General features: G+C 64.9%; 2 protein-coding genes across 3 annotated transcripts; one reads left to right on the plus strand and one right to left on the minus strand.

The window, feature by feature from the left end:
• The first annotated feature begins 119 nt into the window (after positions 1 to 119).
• Positions 120 to 847, plus strand: LOC127394333 (cytochrome c oxidase assembly factor 3 homolog, mitochondrial). The gene is made up of 2 exons (XM_051640198.1): positions 120 to 343; positions 443 to 847. Exons 1-2 carry the CDS (start codon positions 142 to 144, stop codon positions 553 to 555), a joined length of 315 nt encoding a protein of 104 aa, XP_051496158.1. The 5' UTR covers positions 120 to 141; the 3' UTR covers positions 556 to 847.
• A 178-nt stretch (positions 848 to 1,025) lies between these two features.
• Positions 1,026 to 13,465, minus strand: WNK4 (WNK lysine deficient protein kinase 4). Of its 2 annotated transcripts, none has more exons than XM_051640195.1 (20): positions 12,905 to 13,465; positions 7,915 to 8,087; positions 7,162 to 7,382; positions 6,894 to 7,051; positions 6,175 to 6,263; positions 5,883 to 6,102; positions 5,483 to 5,807; positions 5,157 to 5,287; positions 5,019 to 5,086; positions 4,789 to 4,930; positions 4,598 to 4,714; positions 4,372 to 4,527; positions 4,044 to 4,098; positions 3,753 to 3,905; positions 3,088 to 3,668; positions 2,770 to 2,866; positions 2,279 to 2,681; positions 1,936 to 2,138; positions 1,729 to 1,823; positions 1,026 to 1,629 (listed from the first exon to the last, which is right to left on the minus strand). In XM_051640195.1, exons 1-20 carry the CDS (start codon positions 13,355 to 13,357, stop codon positions 1,612 to 1,614), a joined length of 3,858 nt encoding a protein of 1,285 aa, XP_051496155.1. In that variant the 5' UTR covers positions 13,358 to 13,465; the 3' UTR covers positions 1,026 to 1,611. The 2 variants fall into 2 exon arrangements, with proteins under 2 accessions (XP_051496155.1, XP_051496157.1); XM_051640197.1 differs by having other exon boundaries at positions 1,026 to 1,632.
• Positions 13,466 to 17,492: the final 4,027 nt, after the last annotated feature.

Here is a 17,492-nt window from a genome sequence, read left to right on the forward strand (position 1 = left end):
GAGCCCCCCGGCGCCGCCCTGGTCACGTGTTCCTCCCAGCCAATCAGAGCGCCCAGCCCACCGCTCGACGCCCCGCGTCCTCCCGATTGGCCCAGCGGCCCCGCCGGACGTGACGTCATCACTGCGCGTGCGGCGGGGAAGATGGCGGCGCCGCAGGAGCCGGGCGGCGGGGCGGCCTTCGCGCGGCGCATCGACCCCGCGCGGGAGCCGGGGCTCAGCCCCGAGCAGCGCCGGCTCATGGCGCAGGTGGAGAGCGCCCAGCGCTACCGCGCTCTGCAGCGGCGGCTCCGCAGCCGGAACACGCTGCTGGGACTCGGCATCGGCGCCTTGACGATCGGCATTTGTATCCTGAGGGGCCGGGCGGGACCGGGAGGGGCTGGGAAGAGGCGGGGCCGGGGGAGGCCCTGCGTCGCACCGGCTGTTTTCCTTAATCCCTCTCCAGACGGCTACACCTTCTACTCGGTGTCCCAGGAGCGGTTCCTGGACGAGCTGGAACAGGAGGCCGAGGCGGCGCGGGCACGGGCCCAGGCGCGGGCCGAGGCTGCAGCGAGCTGAGCACGGACAGCCCGGCCCGGCCCCGGTAAACCCCGCGAACGAGCATGGACGGGCCTCAAGCACCGAGGGATCGCCTGGCCCTCAGTACGGGACAGCTGCCCGCAGGGCTCCGGGCCGGCGCAGCACTCGGTGCGGCCCGGGGATACGTACGGGGGGGTCTCCTGCAGGCAGGGCCTCCTCCTCTGCAGGCAGCCGCCCTCGTCCTGAATTGTGGGCAGGGTTTTTTCCAGAGACCCGCCTCGGGGGCGGGCAGGGGTGCTCGACTCTTTCCACAATAAACACCGTGTCCAGGGTCTGTGTCAGCGCCTGTTGTGGGAGCAGCTGGTGGCTAGAGTCCAGCTTGGGATCTCACCACTGTTCAGGCATCTGCTGAGAAGGGGGAATTTTCTATTTTGCTCTGTTTGATCATCGCGTATCATGAGCCAGCAGCAAGGACGGTGTCCACAACTCCCAACACACAGACACAGACCTTCTTTGTATTTAATTCGTATTTATGAAAATACTTTGCAGACACCAGCTTGTAAGAATGTCCAGCTGCTGCCGTTCCCGGTGCTCCGCCTCCCTCTCACGCGGCCCAGGGAAGCGTCTTCGCGCTCCGCAGCGGCTCCTGCTGGGCTGCGCAGAGCGCGGTGCGGGCGGCAGCGAGCGGGGCCGCCCGGGGCGGGAGGGCAGGGCTGGAGAGCAGCCTGGGGGCAGGGGGGGACATGTCGTGACTGGGGTGTAGCGGGGGTGCGGTTCTGCTCGGGGCAGGGCCTGGTTCTGCCTGTGCGGGCTCAGCTGGGAGCAAAGCCGTGAGGGATGGCACGGACTGGGAACGGCTGGGGGGGGATGAGGAGGGGGCAGATGGGAAGAAGAGCATGTGACCGGCCTGCCCGCCCTCTGATACAGAGGCAGCAGGTATCAGGGGCGGAGGTGGGGGGCAGGTAGGGGTCCGGACCCCCCGAGGTGGGTGGGCAGTAGCTGGTTCGGCTGCCCCCGCCCGGTGCTGCCCTCCCGGCAGGTGCGGGGGCTCCCCCCCCCGGGGCCGCAGGCACTTGGTTGAGGTAGTTCATGGCGTCAGTCCTGGCCGGCCGGCTACTGGGGAGAGAGGCAGCTGTGAGCGGGGGCAGCGGGACCCCCGGCCTTTACCCCCTCGGGTCCTTTGCCCACCGCCCCCCCCGCCCCGGCCCTTACCATCCAGCCCAGATCGTCGGCGAAGGTGACCCCCTTGCTGAGGCGCTGCTCCGAGCCGGTGCTGCTGCCGCTCAACGAGTTACGGCGCATGATGCCTGGGGGGACAGACCGGCCCTCAGCAGGGCACCGGCGGGCCGGACTGTGCCCCCGCCCCGGGGTCCCCATCCCGTGAGCCCTCCCAGCTCCAGGGGGGAGCGAGGCTGGCACCTGGGGGCTGCGCCAGCTCCAGGCGCTGGAGGCTGTTGCGGCGGGAGGGGTTGAAGCTGCCCTTGGAGAGGCGGCGCTGGCGGCTGGACAGCATCGCGGCGGGGGAGACGATGCCCATCGGCGGCTGCTTCCCCATCCGCAGGTACAGCTCCTCGATCTCCTTCTTCTGGGCGCTCTGCAGCAGCTGCACCTCGGCCATGTGCCTGGGGAGGAGACGGGCTGGCAGCTGAGCCCTGCACCCGGCCGAGACGGGGTGTCTGGGGAGGGGGCACCGTCTTGTGTCCCCTCCTGGCAGCCCTTCGGACACAGCCCCGCTCCACTCCCCTCCCGCGGGGTCACTCACTTCTGGCGCAGGTTCTGCAGCTCCTCCCAGATCTCCTCGTCCTCGCTCTCGGTGTCGTCGCTGCTCACGTAGGGCAGGCTGCGGGAGTAGCTCAGCCAGACCTGGCTGACGATGGCGGGCGACGCGCTCTCGGTCGCCTCCTCCCCGGGGCCCTCCCGGTCGCTCTCTGCCGGTGCCACCGTCCCCTCCTCGGCCTCGGGGTCCTGCTCCACCGTCTCCACCACGGAGTCGGAGTCGCTACTCGAGCTGCTGCCTGTGTGGGGGGCAGCGGGCGGGGGGGAGCCCCTTGCCGCCGGCTCCACACCGTGCTGCTCGCCCGCGCTGTTGCCCGGCACCGGGGTGGTCACAGCTGGGTCCTTGGTCGGTGTCACCTGGAACCGGCCCAGAATCCGGGGCTTGGCTTCTGCTGGGGACAAGAGTGGGGTTCAGGCACGCGGGCTGGGGGGGCCGTGGCAGTGCTCCAGAGCAGCCTCAGCCCATCTCCTCCTCACCTTCGTTGATGGGCGAGAGCTGAGTCTTGGGCACGCCGGGGGCTGGTGACTCCGAGACGATGAGTGGGTGGCTGGGCTTGGGGGAGCCAGGGAGCACCTGCAGCGTCCAAATGCCATCAGCTGCCCCCCCGGGACCACATCTCCTGTCCCACACCCTGCTGCTGCTGCCGGGACCTGGGCCCCACAGTCCACACCACCCTTGCACCCCAGGGGTTCCCTGCCCCATCCCAAGGCATCATCTGCAATGACAACCTGGCCCCTGGCCCTGAGCCCCTCCCCAAGTGGCCCCAAGGGAGTCCCCGCCACCCCCATACTCACCACGCTGCCCGCGGGGCTCTCGGGTGTGGAGGTGCTCAGTGATGGCAGGGGAGTCCCCATGGCCTCACTGCCTGATGGGCACAGTGGGGCTGGGGGAGAGAAGGGCACAGGCCCCCCAGCAGTGGGTATACCAGCCCCCACTGACCCCACGGTTGCACCGCCAGCCGGGGCTGGCTTGGCCATGCTGGCAGGGTCAGGGTAGGCAAAGCGCGGAGGTCCCAGGACAAGGCTCTGTGGTCGTGGCAGCAGTGGGGGGTAAAGGTGCCCACCCGAGCTGGCCATGGAGGAGACTGCAGGAAGCAGCGTGTGGGCCACGCTTATCACAGCCAGGGAGAAGACGTTGGCCAGGGACAGGAGTGGAGCAGTGGGGGACCAGGGAGTGCTGCTGACAGGGGGGCTCAGAGGGCTGCTGGGCCCACTGGGGACAGGCGACGCTGGGAGTGGCAGTGGGGACAGAAGGGGTTGGGGCAGGGCTGGTGGGATGGGTCCCCCCAGGGTGCTTGGGGGGGTTGGCAGGAATGCTGGTGAGGCTGTCAGCCAGGAGGGAGCCGTCGAGGCGAGGGGCCAAGTCTGCAGGGAGCCTGTGGAGAGAATGGTGTCAGCAGTGTCCCCCAGTCCATAAGCCTGACGCCGGTGGGACGGAGGTGCCCAGCCAGGGCTGGTACCTGCGGGGGAGCCCGGCAGCGCCGGCTGCAGTGCAGGGGCTGGGGCTGCAGGTGGCTCCGCGGGGCTGCCGGGGTCGGTCTCCGACGGGGAGCTGCTCAGTGACGGCAGGACTGGAGACTGGACTGAGAGGCTGGGACTGGTACAGCCCAGGTCTGCAGCACAGGGTTGACAGCCAACACTCAGCCGAGGCAGGACGTCCCCCCTGGGACGCCCCAGGCTCAGCTGGGGCTCTCACCTGCCCTGCACAGGGCTGGGGGGACAGAAAGGGTCCACATGGGGCAGAGACGTACCGCTGAGCGAGGAGGAGGAGATGGAGCGGGAGAGCTCCTGCAGCTGCAGATCCACCTGCCGAGAGGGATGTGGCTGAGCCAGCACTGGGGCAGAGACGCCCGACAAGCTGAGCCAAGCCCCTGCTGGCCCCTGGCTCCACTGCTTGAAGGGACAGGAGCCGGTGGCTCTGTCAAGCAGGGGGCATGACAACCCATTGCAGGAGCAGGCAAGTGACCCAGAGCTGCTGCCACAGGGCTGGGGGACCCACACACAGCCCCCTCCCCGCTGGGCTCCCCAGGGACAGACAGCCCCCACAGTCCCATCAGCCTCAGTGGTTTCCCCACTCACGGAGCTGCCGGCGCCGCGCTCGGCCTCAGGGCTCTCGGGCAGCTCGGCGGCAGCGCCGCCATCCTTGCGGAGCAGGGTCTCCACGCGGTGGATGATGTCCCGGATGCGGTGGATGAAGCCATCCCGCTCCGACTTGAGGATGAACTCGTTGTGGACCTGGGGGCCGTGGGGCTGGTCAGCAGCTGGCAGGGACAGGCAGATCCCCTCACCCCTGCCCTGTGCTCACCATGACAGCTGCAATTTCCTCCGGGTTGTCCCCATCCAGGTCAAACTTGAAGGTCACCATCTTGTTGTTGTAGGTCTGCAGCTGGCACTCCACCACCCGATCGTTCTTGTCAGAGATCTGTGGCAGCGGAGCCGGCTCAGCCCGAGCAGTGCCCACCCACCCGCCCGCCCCCTCGGCACCCTGGCACTCACGTTGGTGATCCGCAGCCTGGACCGGGCTCGGCGCCGCAGCAGCTTCCCCGAGCCCCGCTTGAGCGGCAGCTTGGTGCTGCGCTCGCTGGCCGAGAGCCCCTCACAGCCGTCGCTCATGCCAGATGCCACATCTGAGGCGTAGCTGCGGGAAGCCCCCGCACCAGAGCATCAGCGCAGCCGTTCCCGTCCCCTGTGCTTTCTGTCCACCCCCACCCAGCCCCCAGCCTCACCTGTCCACCGGGGAGGAGAAGCCGCTGGCGGGGGGCAGGGACTCAGTGGGCAGCTGCACCGCGATGCTCTGCGGGGACAGGACTCCGTCAGCCAGCACCGCGGCCACCCCGACCCCAGCCCCATGGGGCCCCGCTCACCGTGGGGAAGCAGCGCATGGGGCGGGCGGGCGGTGGGCTGACAGGGTCCCCCGCCGAGAAGCTGTGATGGGCCAGGTCTGGGGAGTCCAGGAAGCCGGAGGAGCTCAAGTAGCCATCAGTCTCGCAGTCGGCTGTCAAGGAGCACTACTGATGTGAGCAAGGCCAGAGAGAGCCCCCTCCCTTGCTTGCACCCCCAGGGAACGGCTGTGGGACTGGAGGTGGGGAGGGACCCCCCACCTTCCTCCCACTCCCAGTTGTCCTGCTGTCCCCCCACAGTTCCCCCACTCCAGCTCGCCCTGCTGTCCCCACACCCAGAGCCTACGCACAGGTGGCCGAGGAGTAGCTGGTGTGCCGGTAGGAGAAGTGCTGGTCAGCCTCAGGCTCCTCAGGCTCTGGGGGGAAGGTGCTACTGAAGACAGAGTCCCCAGAGCTGGGGGTGGCCAGGGCAGACACGGGGGCACCAGGTGGTAGCGGGGACTTGAGCTCCTCCAGCATCTGCAGGACGCCTGGTGGCTGCTCTGGCTCCGCAGGCGACCGCACTTCTTGGGCTCGCTTCAGCTTCTCCCGCTTGCGCTTGATGGCGACCACACGGTCCCGCACTGCCTTGGCCACCAGCTTGTAGTCGGCCTCGCAAATGAAGCCCAGGACCACCTGCGCCAGAGGGGGCTGGTCACATCAGGGTGCAGGGACCCCACGGCGCCCTAAGTCCCTCATCCCTGCACTCACCATCTCCTGGGCCACCTCCTCTGCCACATCCTTGTAGAGCTCGAAGAGGAACTCGATGGCATTGTTGTCCTTGTACTTGCCATGCAGCTTCTTCGTGTCATCCATGCGCAGCCAGAGCTTGAGCCCAGACTTGACGCCATCGTCCTCCTCAGCCAGTTCCACGTGCACCCCTGTGTCCTCCTGGAAGAAGGAGTGCTCCAGCAGGTCCTGGATGGTGTACCTGTGGAGAGCATGGCTCAGGGTGGGGCCAGGGGCCAGGGGAGCTGTCCCCAGGCCTCCACTCTGCTCTCACCTCTCATTCTTGTCCATGCGGATGCAACCCTCAATGATCTCCTTCAGCTCTGGCACCTTCACCTTGTAGAAGCTGCTGGGCTTCAGGCCCTGGGGGCGACAGGTGTCAGAGTCTCCTGAGCCAGACACTGCCACAGCGCTGGGTTTCCAGGGCCCGGGGCAGAACCTAGGCTCTGTGGTGCCAAGGTGCTGCCAGACATTCCCTGGGCAGCCATGGCCTCGCAGCCCCCAGTGTCACCCAGCACAGCCCCACCGGCAGTGGGGATATGTGGGGACAGGGACCAGCCCAGGGCCAGACCGGCTGCAGCTCCCCAGCTGCCCACCCAGGCAGGTAGCCCAGCATGGTAACCATGGCCAGGATGCCCTGGGGCTCCGTGTTTCCACCCCAGCAGGCAGGAGCCAGCCAGGACGGGCTGCGGCAGCTGTGGTGCCCTGGGCAAGGGGTGGCTGAGCCGACTGGCTCCAGTTCCACCCCATTAACACTCTGGCAGCACCTGGCACGGTGTGAGGGACACAGGGTCTGGCCAAGCCACAGCCCTCCCACCTGTCACAGGCCCCGCGCACTGACAAAGCGCCTTCTTACCACCCAGACCATTGCACAGCCTGCACAGTGAGATATTTCTGGGAGCAGCTCTGCAAACCAGCCCCCCCCCCACAACCCCGGGTCCCATGGCTGCAGGCCCAGCCAGCAGTGTCACTCCCGGGCCGGGGGCCACTCACCGAGGTGACTTTGCGGTAGATCTGGGCAGCGTTCTGGCACTCGGAGTAGGGGTACTCAGAGGTGGCCATCTCCAGCATGCACATCCCGAAGGCGTAGACATCCACTGCCTCGTCGTACTTCTCCTCATACATCTCCGGTGCCATGAACTCGGGGGTGCCTGGGGGCAGCAGTGGGGCTTAGCAACCCTGGGGCACTGACCCACCCACACCCCCCATGTGGCAGCTGCGAGCCCACTGGGACCCTCCCAGGACCTGCCCAGGACCCCACCTATGACACTCTTGGCGAAGGAGGCTCGCTTGAGTGTGGCCAGGCCCAGGTCCCCAATCTTGACTGAGCCAGTGGGGCCCGTGATGAAGATGTTGTCGCACTTGAGGTCGCGGTGGATGATGGGGGGTGAGCGAGTGTGCAGGAAATGCAGCCCCTTGAGGATCTGCCGGCTCCAGCGCTGCAGCACCTTCAGTTTCATCTCCTTGAACCGCTTCAGATAGCTGTCAAGGGACCCATGCAGCTCAGACCCACACCCCAGCCCTCATCCTGGACCACCCATCTGCCACCACCACACGAAGCCTGTCCATATATGGGTGTTCAGGCAGGGTGACTGGCAAAAAGCATCCTGGATTCAGGGGCTCCTGGTCCCCTCCCCAGGTGGACTACGCAGAAGCAGCAGCGCAGGAGTAGCCAAGATCGCTGAGCCACCAGTGCCAGGAGCCAGCCAGGGTGAGCAGCCAGTGCTGCCACCCCACTCGGCACAGGCGTGTCCAGGCCACACTGTCCACATGCAGGATGGTGCCAGTGAAGTTCCTGGGTCTTCAAATATCCATCAGTGTCCCCTAATTTCTGCCTCCAGCTCCCAGTCCTGCCCTGTCATCTGCCCAGATTCCACCCAAGCCCACCACAGCCCATCATCACCACCGAAACGCCCACATCAAGTACCCGGGGTGCAAACCACTCCCTCACCTCCCAGCCACCCCAGGGGCCACATCCCTCTCTGTGCACCCCAACCTGGGGGTCACTACTCACGTTTTCAGAGTGCCAGACGTCATGAGCTCCGTGACCAGCACGATGCAGATCTGGCCTTTGATGGACGACTTCCAGGAGTCGTAGAAGCGGACGATGTTGGGATGCTGCAGCCCCTTCAGCATCTCCACCTCCTCGCTGAACCGCTGCCGCTCCGTCTTCGACAGCTTCCGCGTCTGCAGGAGCCAGCAGGGGGGGTGAGGAGGTCTCCGGCGAGCACAGGGGGATGCCCCGGCTTACAAGAGACCCTCACGTCCTCAGCCACACTCCCTGCACGTGTGGCAGTGGGGGCTGCCCTGGCCCCAGAGCAGAGCTGGGGTCAGACCTGCTGTCCCCCAGCACAGGGGTTCACACGGGGCTGTGGTGTCCCAGGCCATGGTCTCTGCCCCCCGCCCGGGCACCGCCGGCTCCCAGCACAGCTCCGGCGTGGCAGAGCGCCGGGCCAGCCTCAATGAGCCCTTTGTTGAGGAGAGGAGGCGGGGGAGGCCCCAGCCCAGGTTTTTCCATGTTCCTCCTGCTCGAGTTAATTAAAGTGGAAACTGAAGCCAAGTGCTGACACGGGCACTGAGAGGAGCTGGGGCCAGGGCCAGCGGGGAGGGCGCAGACCCTGAAGGGACATGGCAACATCCTGCAGGAAGGGGGGAGGCAGCCGGGCAGACCCCAAAGGAGCCGGGTCCTGCCCTGAGCCCAGGCAGCTGCGAGTGCCAGGGCAGGAGCAGTATCCCTCTCCATGGCCTCACCGCAGCACAGGACCCCAGTAGATCTGGCTGGTGCAGAGCTGGAGGCAGCCCAGCCAGGACCCCTGTCCAGCCCTTGCTGGTCCCACCTCCAGGCGCTGCCAGAGCCGCGCTCAGCGCCTCGGCCAGCTCTGTCACCCGTCAGCCCGGGCAGCTTTCGTAATATTTTAATTGCATCACAGCCGGCCCCATGGCCACGCTGGAGCCACTCCATAATCCCCTCTACTTTTAACACATGCTTGGGGACCCGGCTCAGCCCAGATGAGAACCTGAGCCCTGCTGCAGGGGATGAATGGGACCTTTCATACCCGAGGAGGAAAACAGCAGCTCAAGCCCCTGCGTGGCCCAGAGACACACCGGCTGCCCTGCCCAGCACCGCAGATGCCCTCAGACCCCCAGGGCCCCCACTCCCCACCCAGGAGCCTGGAGCCTTCACTGCACCCCACAAACCTACAAGGGTGCAGATATGCCAACATGGGCTACAAACAAGGACAAGGAGGAAGTCATGGCAGCCATGGCTCTCCCAGCTCAGTGAGAGGGGACCACGCTTGGAGCAGCTGTGCCAGCACAGTCCCTGCCATGCCACCCCCAGCCCCACGCAGAACCCCGGGTATGAGCCCTCCTCTCCCAGGGTGCCTGGAGCACAACCAAAGCAGCAGCCAGTCCCATGACTGAGCATCCCAACACTCCCCACCGAGAGCTGGCAGCAGGGAAAGGAACCCAATCTGGCCCCAGCCCAGCTAGAGGAGCTGTTCACCCAGGGAGGGGGCCCTGAGGAGGGCAGGGCAGGGTGGGCACCAGCGTGGACACCAGGGCCCAGCTGCCCAGCACACAGGGACACCGCGTCCTTCCCTGGCAGAACCTCATGCAGGGCAGGGGAGGACGCAGGGGACACGGCGCAGGGCCGGGTGAGGAGAGGGGTGGCAGCGGTCCAGCCCCGTCCCGTGAGCCAGGGGCTGGCTGCCGGGAAGCCCGGCATGGCCAGCACGGAGCCGAGGCCGGCGCAGGAGGAGGCAGAGCCGGGCACGGCATGAGGACCATCGCCCCTTTGCGGCAGGAGGCTCTTCCCGGAGCGAGGAGCTCCAGCGCTCACATTCCCGAGCCAGTGGGACCCCTGTCAAGCAAATCCCATCAGTCTCTGTGGTTTGTCTCCCAGACAGGCAGAGCTCCCAGCACCGGGGGGGCTAAGCCCTAGGTGCTGCCCCAGGACCTTGCCAGGCTCAGTTGCAGCACCTTTCCCAGCCACAGCACAGACAGGACAGGCTGCACACATGATGGGCAGGATTTTGAGAAGACACAGGAATTTGGGAAAAAAAGGTGCCTTGCAATCACCAAGGCAGGTTACCTGCCAGGCCTGGGAAAGGGAGCTGTGGGCAGCATGGCAGTGCCCACTGCCCAGGCTGCTCCGGCCCACAGGGAGCCAAGGGGACCCACAGGAAAACCACTCACAGCCAGGTATTTACAGCTCGATCATGCTCCAGGCCCCCAGTTTCCTCCCCACTTCCTCCTTCCCCACCACCCACAGCACCTATCAACAGAAATAGTCCCCAGTTTAAAGCTGGAAAGCACAAACAGGTCACGGCAGGGCTGCCAGGCAGGAGGCAAAGACAGACACTACATTCAGGATGGGCAAGTGGCACGAGGGGACAGGGATGGGCAGGTCCCCAGAGAGGTCCCACAGGAAGGCAGGGGACAGGCAAAAACGGTCTCCAGGTCACCAGGCACCAGAGAGGGAAGGGCAGGGTGAGAACAGCAAGAGAACTGGGATTTGGGATAAGGAACTGTCATGGCAGATTGACGCTGCTCTCCGGACCGGAACAGTTCAGGGCTGAGGTTAGGTATTCATTTAGAATTGAAAGGCAATAAAAGGAGAACTGTGAAAGACACAGGACAAAGCTATTTTTAAAAGGGCAGAACCACAACCATTTTTATTTGCGGTTCCAAATCCTGTATTTGTGTCACAGTGTCTGATTCTTTGCATGATTGCTGAAAAAAACAAACTTTTAAAAGTCTGCTTCTGTGTTCTCAGCCCTCGTGGGAAATGGATTTTGGGACAAGAGACACTGGATAAAGAGCAGCCAGTGGGACAGGGCTGAATACCAGGTGGGGAAGAGAGAGGCCGGGGCAGTGATCGGGGGCAGGCGCCAGGGACAGGAGTGGGGATGGGGCTGCCTGGCCGTTGAGAGGTCTCAGCTATGGCCAGGCTATGCTCCCCTGGGAGGGGGGTGGCAGGGGGGGGTCAGGTCTGCCAGGCACGGCGGGACACTCACAGAACAGTCTCTGGCAGAAGCTCGGTCTCTCCGCACACGTCCCCTGCCAGCTCCTGGTGGACCAAGTGAGCAGCTCCCGTGGCTCCAGCCCACGCTGGCACAGCAGCTCACGGGGGCTGGCATGTGCCTGCTGGACCCGGGGCATGGGAGTGTTTTGGCTTCCTGACCCCCTTTCCTCCTGCTGGGTGCTGCAGCCTTGTCCCCCCAGCAGCCATCACACAAGACATTGAAGCTGCCCTGCACAACCACAGGCACCCCTGCCCACACTGCTGCCAGACAGAGCCCCACGTGCCCACACCCCTGCCTGGGCTGCAGGACAGGACCAGGGGCCACATCCAGCCCCAGGGGACATGCAGGATCTGCTCTGGCACAGAGAGGGAGGAACAGGGGCCCCACAGCCCTGCCGTGGGGACAAGCAGGAGGGCAGGGGGGCTGGGGCACATCTGCAGTGAGGGGCTGAGACCCGTAGGGAGGGGAAGCGTCTGGCACAGCTGACTCATCCAGAGAAGGTGCTGGGCTGGTGAAGGAGAGCCCTTCCCTGCCAGCAGCAGGCTGGCACGTCCCCCACCACCTGAAGGGGCACGGAACTCAGACAGAGCTCAGGAGCACTCGGACGGAGCCGGGGGCCATGCAAGGGAGGAAGCTGAGCTGGCCCCTGCCAGCAGCTGAAGCAATTCTGCAACCCAGGGAGGCAGGCAGAGCCCCAAGCTCTCACCTTCTGCACTCAGCCCCTCCAGAAATCACCCACTGATATCTCAGGATCTCTCCTTGCACTGCTGGGCTGCAGCCGCCCTGGGACCCAGCCCCACAGCCGCCTGCAGCTGCACGGAGGGTTTAAGAACAAGACAACAAACTCGCAAGACACGTTTTTCTGTGTAAACAAGGACTTGGACCTTCCCACCACAGCAGCCACCCCAGGCTCAATAGCCTGTTGGAGACTTTGGACTTTACCAAAACCCCTCCCTGGGGTCTCCAAGGAGAAAAGGGACTCTCACGGCATAGGTCTCCCTGTGGACCTCCGTGGACAAGATCAAGCCCATCAAAAGCAACGAAGTAACACCTTCACCACTGTCCTCAGCGTCCCACTGTTAGCAATCTGCTGCCAGGCAGTGAAGAGGACAGAGGAGTGTGGCAGCAGAGAGGAGGCAGGGATGCTGCTCAGAGACCTCGAGAAACACAGGTCCGGGTGTTCCCACCGCAGAGCCCCCGGCAGCATTGTAGAAACCACACGCAGGTGCCAGGACACCACTTCAGCCAAGGTCAAGCAGGCAGAGCGCACCAAGGTCGCCCTGTACCCTGCTCCAAACTGAGCCTAGCCCCGGGCTGGCTGCGGGCACGTGTCCCAGGGCACGCCAAGGGCTATCGGAGCAAACCTTGGCGCCAGCTCCAGTGCTGGCACCAGAGAGGGCACCGCTGCCCTTCCACGGGGAAAGTTGCGAGCTGATGGGCACTGAAGAAGCCGAGGGAGCTCAGTCCCCGCAGCCAGTCCTGGGTCCACCTGTAAGCCCCCGGAGCCGGGGCTGGGACCGAGGACAGGGGTCTCCGGGTGTGCTCCACGGCGCGGGCAGCAAGAAGGCAAATGGAAAACAGCACGTGATGGGCAGGAGCGCAGGGAGCAGCGGCGTTAAGCACCGAGCCTGGGCCCGGACCAAGAGCCCTGTGCCGTGCCGAGGCACCGCCAGAGATCGGCACAGTGCTGGGGGGTGAGGGGGCTATGCCTGGCTGCAAGAGGGCATCGACGTGCCTGGCAGAACCACGGGATCCGAGATCCCTGCGCTCTCTGGGACGGGTTCCAGCCCCGGGGAGATGCCCCGCAGTTCCCGCACGGCAGCCCGGGGAAGAGGGGCTCGGGGCCGGGGCGGGGGCGCTGACCACAACAGGGAAACGGGATGGAGAAAGGTCCAGGTGCCCTGTTGACAACCCCCTCCCCCGGGCAGGACCGCAGGAGGGGGCAGGGTGCAGGAAGGACGAGGGCAGGGGCCGTACCTGCAGCTCGCACCAAGCCACCTCCACGGTGGTCTCCGTGTCCAGCCCTTTGTAGACAGTCTTGAAGGAGCCGCGGCCAATCTCTATGTCGAACTTGAGGAACCGGCCGTCGGGGGAGGTGGCGACCGCCCGCGTCTCCACCTCCTCGCTCTCCGTCTCCTCCAGCTCCCGGCGCCCGGCAGCGGCCGGCGGCGGCGGCGACCCCGGCCCCTCGCCCGCCGCCGGGTAGCCCAGGAGCTCCAGCTCGGCCGAGCTCCGCCGGTTGAAGCGGGAGGAGGCGCGGCGAGAGTCGCGCACAGAGGGCCGCCGGGAGCGGCTGCGGTGCGGGGCCCGCCCGGGGAGCCCCGGCCCCAGCTCCAGCTCCAGCTCCAGCTCCGGTGCGGAGCCACCGCCCGCCCGCTCTGCCTCGGGCTGGGACATGGCTCCGCCGGCGACGGGCTCGGTCGCCAGCATCGGTCAGCCCGGACAGGGGCGGCCGCTCCCGCGCAGCTTCGCACCTGGTGCCGCTGCAGCCCCGCAGCCAGGAGCGACCGCCGAGCCCCGGCCCCACCACTAGCACCGGCCCCACGACCGGCCCCGCCCCGCCCGGGCCCGCCCCCGCGCGGCCACCGCCCCCCGCCTGCGCTGAGCCACCGGCCCCGACACCGGGCACCGTCACCAGACACCAGCCCCGCCACCGGGCGCGGGCACCGTCACCAGACACCGGCCCCAGGACGGGCGCCCAGCACTGCGACAGCGGATACGGGCTGCGCACAGCCCCGCGCACCGGTCCCGCAGCCCCGGGCATCACCACCCCCCGCCCCGCCCTCCCCGTGGCTGGCGCCGCTGCCCAACTCCCACCCGGGGCTCTGGAGGGACTCCGAGCCCTCCCCTCCCCACCCTCAGGGGACTCCGCTGCGAGCGCAGCCCCAGCCCGGGTGGAGCTGCAGGAAAGCGCCTGTTGGGACATTTCCTCGGAGCTTCTGCCCGGGGTCCGGAGCAGCGTGTCCGGAGAAAACCCCGTCCCGCTCCCTGCGGGATCAGCCTGTGCCGCCCCAGCCCGCCGATCCTCCGGGTTCACTGCGGTGCGAAATCCCGAAATTAGGGTCATGCAAATAGGAGGAGGATACGAGCGTGTGTGTCAGCCCCGCGAGAGCCAGGAGCCCGGACAAGAGCTGCTTGTGTCCCCAGGTTAAAGGAGGAGGTTGTTCCACCGGGGAGGCTGTTTACACACAACACAAAGCAATTGAGGCTGGCGCTAATTTATTTTCCCTAAGGTCAGATTGTTTCTACTCAACTTTACCGGAAACATTAAGGAAAGGATCGAGGCGGGAGCGCAGCCACGTCCTGCTCAAACGCCAACCTGGCGCACGCCGGGTGATCCGGCGGCAGAATCCGCAGCACAGCGAGATCTGCAGCGGGATCCTCGGTGGAACGGGATCCGCAGCGGGGCTGGAGGCCGCGTCCCGCACTCCCGCCGCAGCGCACGAAGCCCCCGGTCCGCTGGGAGAGGGGAAAAGCGCTTAGCGCCGCGCTGCTCCTACGGCAGCCCCGGTTGGGCCATGTCGCAGCGCCGATCGCATGCAGGCAGCTCTGCTCCCTCGCATGGCCCCGCTGCTCCAGCCCCGCTCTCGCCACTGCCTCAGCCTCCCCCTCCCCAGGGAGCTCCGACCGGTCCTCTCGCCCGCGTGAGCAGATCGCAGGGACCGCATCCTCGCTCGCCCCTCACTGGGTCCGGAAACACCCCGATCCCCCGTAGCTGCCTCCTGGGCAGGGAGGCCGAGTCCGCACCACTCCGAGGCATTGCAGCCGAGAAGGTGCCGAGACCCTGCGAGCTGGCTCTGCAGCCCCTCACCCCGGGAGTCCCTGCCAGGGCCCCAAGCTGCCCCGGCACGGAAGCACAGCCCCGGCTGGCAGAGCCCCAGCTCCTCGGAGAGGGACACAGAGCCAGGCAGGGATCTCTGGCAGGCTCGTGTCCCCTTATCGAGTATTTTCATCGTTAAATGAGATGCCTCAGAAGATCCCAAAGGAGCAGAAGAGCATCCTGGTGAGGCCACAGACGGGAGAGGGAATTAGGGGTGAAGTTTGCACCCACTGCTGTCCTCCCACACTGAGAGCTCAGCAGGGGGGAGGCAGGGGTGTGGGTCCCCTCTGGACCTGGCCCAGGACACCAGGCTCGAGCCAGTTTGGCCCAACACCAGGAAGTTCCAATGCAGCAGCCAGCTGCCCACGGCAGCGCTGGTGGTGGCCACAGCTCCAGACCATTATCAGGGTGACACTCCTGGGCTGCAGGTGCCAGCGCCAGCCCTTCGCTTTGAGGAACCGCTGCAATCAGGCATTGAAACCCATTTCTCACTTGCCCTTGGCTGCCAGGAGGAGAACAGGGGACTGTGTAATGGCTCTCCTCAGGATTAGATCATGAATCAAAGCCCTGCCCAGCTCCTTGCTCCAGCAAGCCCTGCCAGGAATTGTCTGTTCTCATCCCAGAGCTCAGGATGGGATCAGAGGTCCAGGATGGGTCCAAACACAAGCATCCCCCACAAGTGGGGTGCCCATCCAGGAAGGGTCAAGGTGGAGAAAGCTCTTCAGTGACCCAGGACTTGTTCCAGGTTGGCTTCAGCACACACAGGAGCTCCTGGTCTCCTGCCATGTCCCCCCTTGCCCTGCCCTGCTCAGGGAGGACATCACCCAAACCCCAGCTGTAACTTTAACCCCAAGCAGATAACTTCACTGGATTTCCTCAGCCCAGAGTAACCCACCTGCAAGTTTATCCCAACAAGTATATTTATCAAACTGGAACAACTCTTGCTCCTCACTAGCTGCATTAAATAAAAACCCTCTTGGCATTTTGCCTTCCCCAGCCAGTAGGATGCAAGTGTGAGCAGCCTGATAGCACCTTATCGCCACACCAGACCCCGTCCTGTGCCTCACCCTAGCCAGCCAGCCCTAATCACCATGGCCAGATGTGGCAATGGCCTCAGTGGCCACAGGCCAGAGGCCAGGGGCTGCACCAGGCCCCCATGGTGGGCCTCCTCTGGTGGGCCTCCCTGTGAGGCCCAGCTTGGAAATGCCTCCAGTGCTGGAGCCTGAGCCGTGCCCAGGATGGCACCATCACGCAGAGGGGTTGGGCTCCAGCCACGCTCGAGTGTGAAGAGCCTTGGCTCTGCCCCAAGAGCTGCAGCTTGGAGGCACTGTGAAGAGCCCTGACTGCTCCAGCTCAGGGGAAGGAGTGGCTGGAGGATGCCACACTCGCTCCCTTGGCAAACACTAATGACACCTACATCTGTGCACACACTAATTACACCTCCATCTCTGCCCAGGGTGTTGCAGCCAGACCAGCCCTGGAGCCCCAGCCCTGTGGTTACCTCATCAGATGCTGTGACACAATAAGCCTGTTTCAGAAGACAATTACAAGGCTTTGCCTTATCTGCTGGCAGTGGCTTCCACCACCACAAGCTACAAATTGCCCCATCCCTACAGAAGAAAGGGCTAGGGAGCATCTGCCTCCTCCAAGGTGGTGGCACCAGCCACCGTGGTGTCCCCATCCCCGCCCCAAGGGCCATTGCTGGGCACTGCCGAGCACCCCGCACAAGGTCAGTCCCACATGGACCTGTCAGGCCTGGCTGGATGTGACCTTTTGTAACCAGCCAAGAGGGTACACAAGGAATTTTACACCACGTTCATTCTGGAAGGGGCGTCATACTCTTCCTCCCCCTCTCACTAAGCAAGCAAGTAATTAGGAAGCGGAAAAAGAGCAGTGAATCACTGCCAGGAGAGCCTTGGAAAGAAAAAAGCTGGTTATGGGCTTATCTAATGTCACATCAGCCATTTCCTAAGAAGGGAGCAAATTTAATTAAGAACACAGGCACACTCAAGGACAGGCAGGTTACCTACAGCACACATAGCTCAGAACACAACGCTGAGAGGTCGGCAGCAGGCTGTGGAGAACAAACACCGCCAACAGCTCGTCATTTGGGACCAAAGGCAGATGCCATCAGGCACAGACACAAGCAGGGGCAGGAGAGCAGCAGGGGGGGGACACAGCAGCCAGGGAGGGAAGGAGTTGGCCTGAGGAGGAGGTTGGATCTTGGACACCAAAAAAAGCCCAGGGCAGACACTGGGGGTGGAAAAGTCCTGCAGAGACTTTCCTAGCTGCAAACACAGTGGGAGACTCCTGGCCTGCAACCAGCACCAAACACTTGGGCCAAGGATGGAAAAAGCAGCAGGATCCATCCCTGGCACCACTGTCCAGCTCCCACTGGAGCAATGGGGGATTTACTGGTTACAGACTGTACCTGGGTGATGGTTTCTGACCAGCTGGTACTTTCACCAGCACCAAGAACACAACAACTGTCACACCCTCCATCTGCTGCTGTCATACAGAGCCTGCCCTCATCTCTACCCAAACCCATAAGCTCTCAGTGGATCACCCGTGGAAAATGAACCTTAATGCTGCTCTGACGACAGGCAGCAAGAGCCCACATGGTCATTAGCTCCTGTGGAAGAGGCAGGTGTGCTGCCTGCATCCTGCTGGGCAGGGGGCTTGGCCATCCTGCCCCCCGGCACTGCCCTGCTCCTCTGATGCCAATGAACTGCAGCTGAAGGGCAA

Source organism: Apus apus, chromosome 25 (genome assembly GCF_020740795.1).
Source record: "Apus apus isolate bApuApu2 chromosome 25, bApuApu2.pri.cur, whole genome shotgun sequence".
Classification (NCBI taxonomy): Eukaryota; Metazoa; Chordata; class Aves; order Apodiformes; family Apodidae; genus Apus; species Apus apus.

Excerpts from the sequence above, each read along its gene's own strand:
- LOC127394333 (XM_051640198.1), top strand. The coding sequence starts at position 142 with ATGGCGGCGCCGCAGGAGCCGGGCGGCGGGGCGGCCTTCGCGCGGCGC. Across the intron at positions 344-442 it reads CGCCTTGACGATCGGCATTT|ACGGCTACACCTTCTACTCG; the intron begins GTATCCTGAGGG and ends ATCCCTCTCCAG.
- WNK4 (XM_051640195.1), bottom strand. The coding sequence starts at position 13,357 with ATGCTGGCGACCGAGCCCGTCGCCGGCGGAGCCATGTCCCAGCCCGAG. Across the intron at positions 7,383-7,914 it reads ACGTCTGGCACTCTGAAAAC|CTATCTGAAGCGGTTCAAGG; the intron begins GTGAGTAGTGAC and ends GTCCCTTGACAG. Across the intron at positions 6,103-6,174 it reads CGCATGGACAAGAATGAGAG|GTACACCATCCAGGACCTGC; the intron begins GTGAGAGCAGAG and ends TGCTCTCCACAG.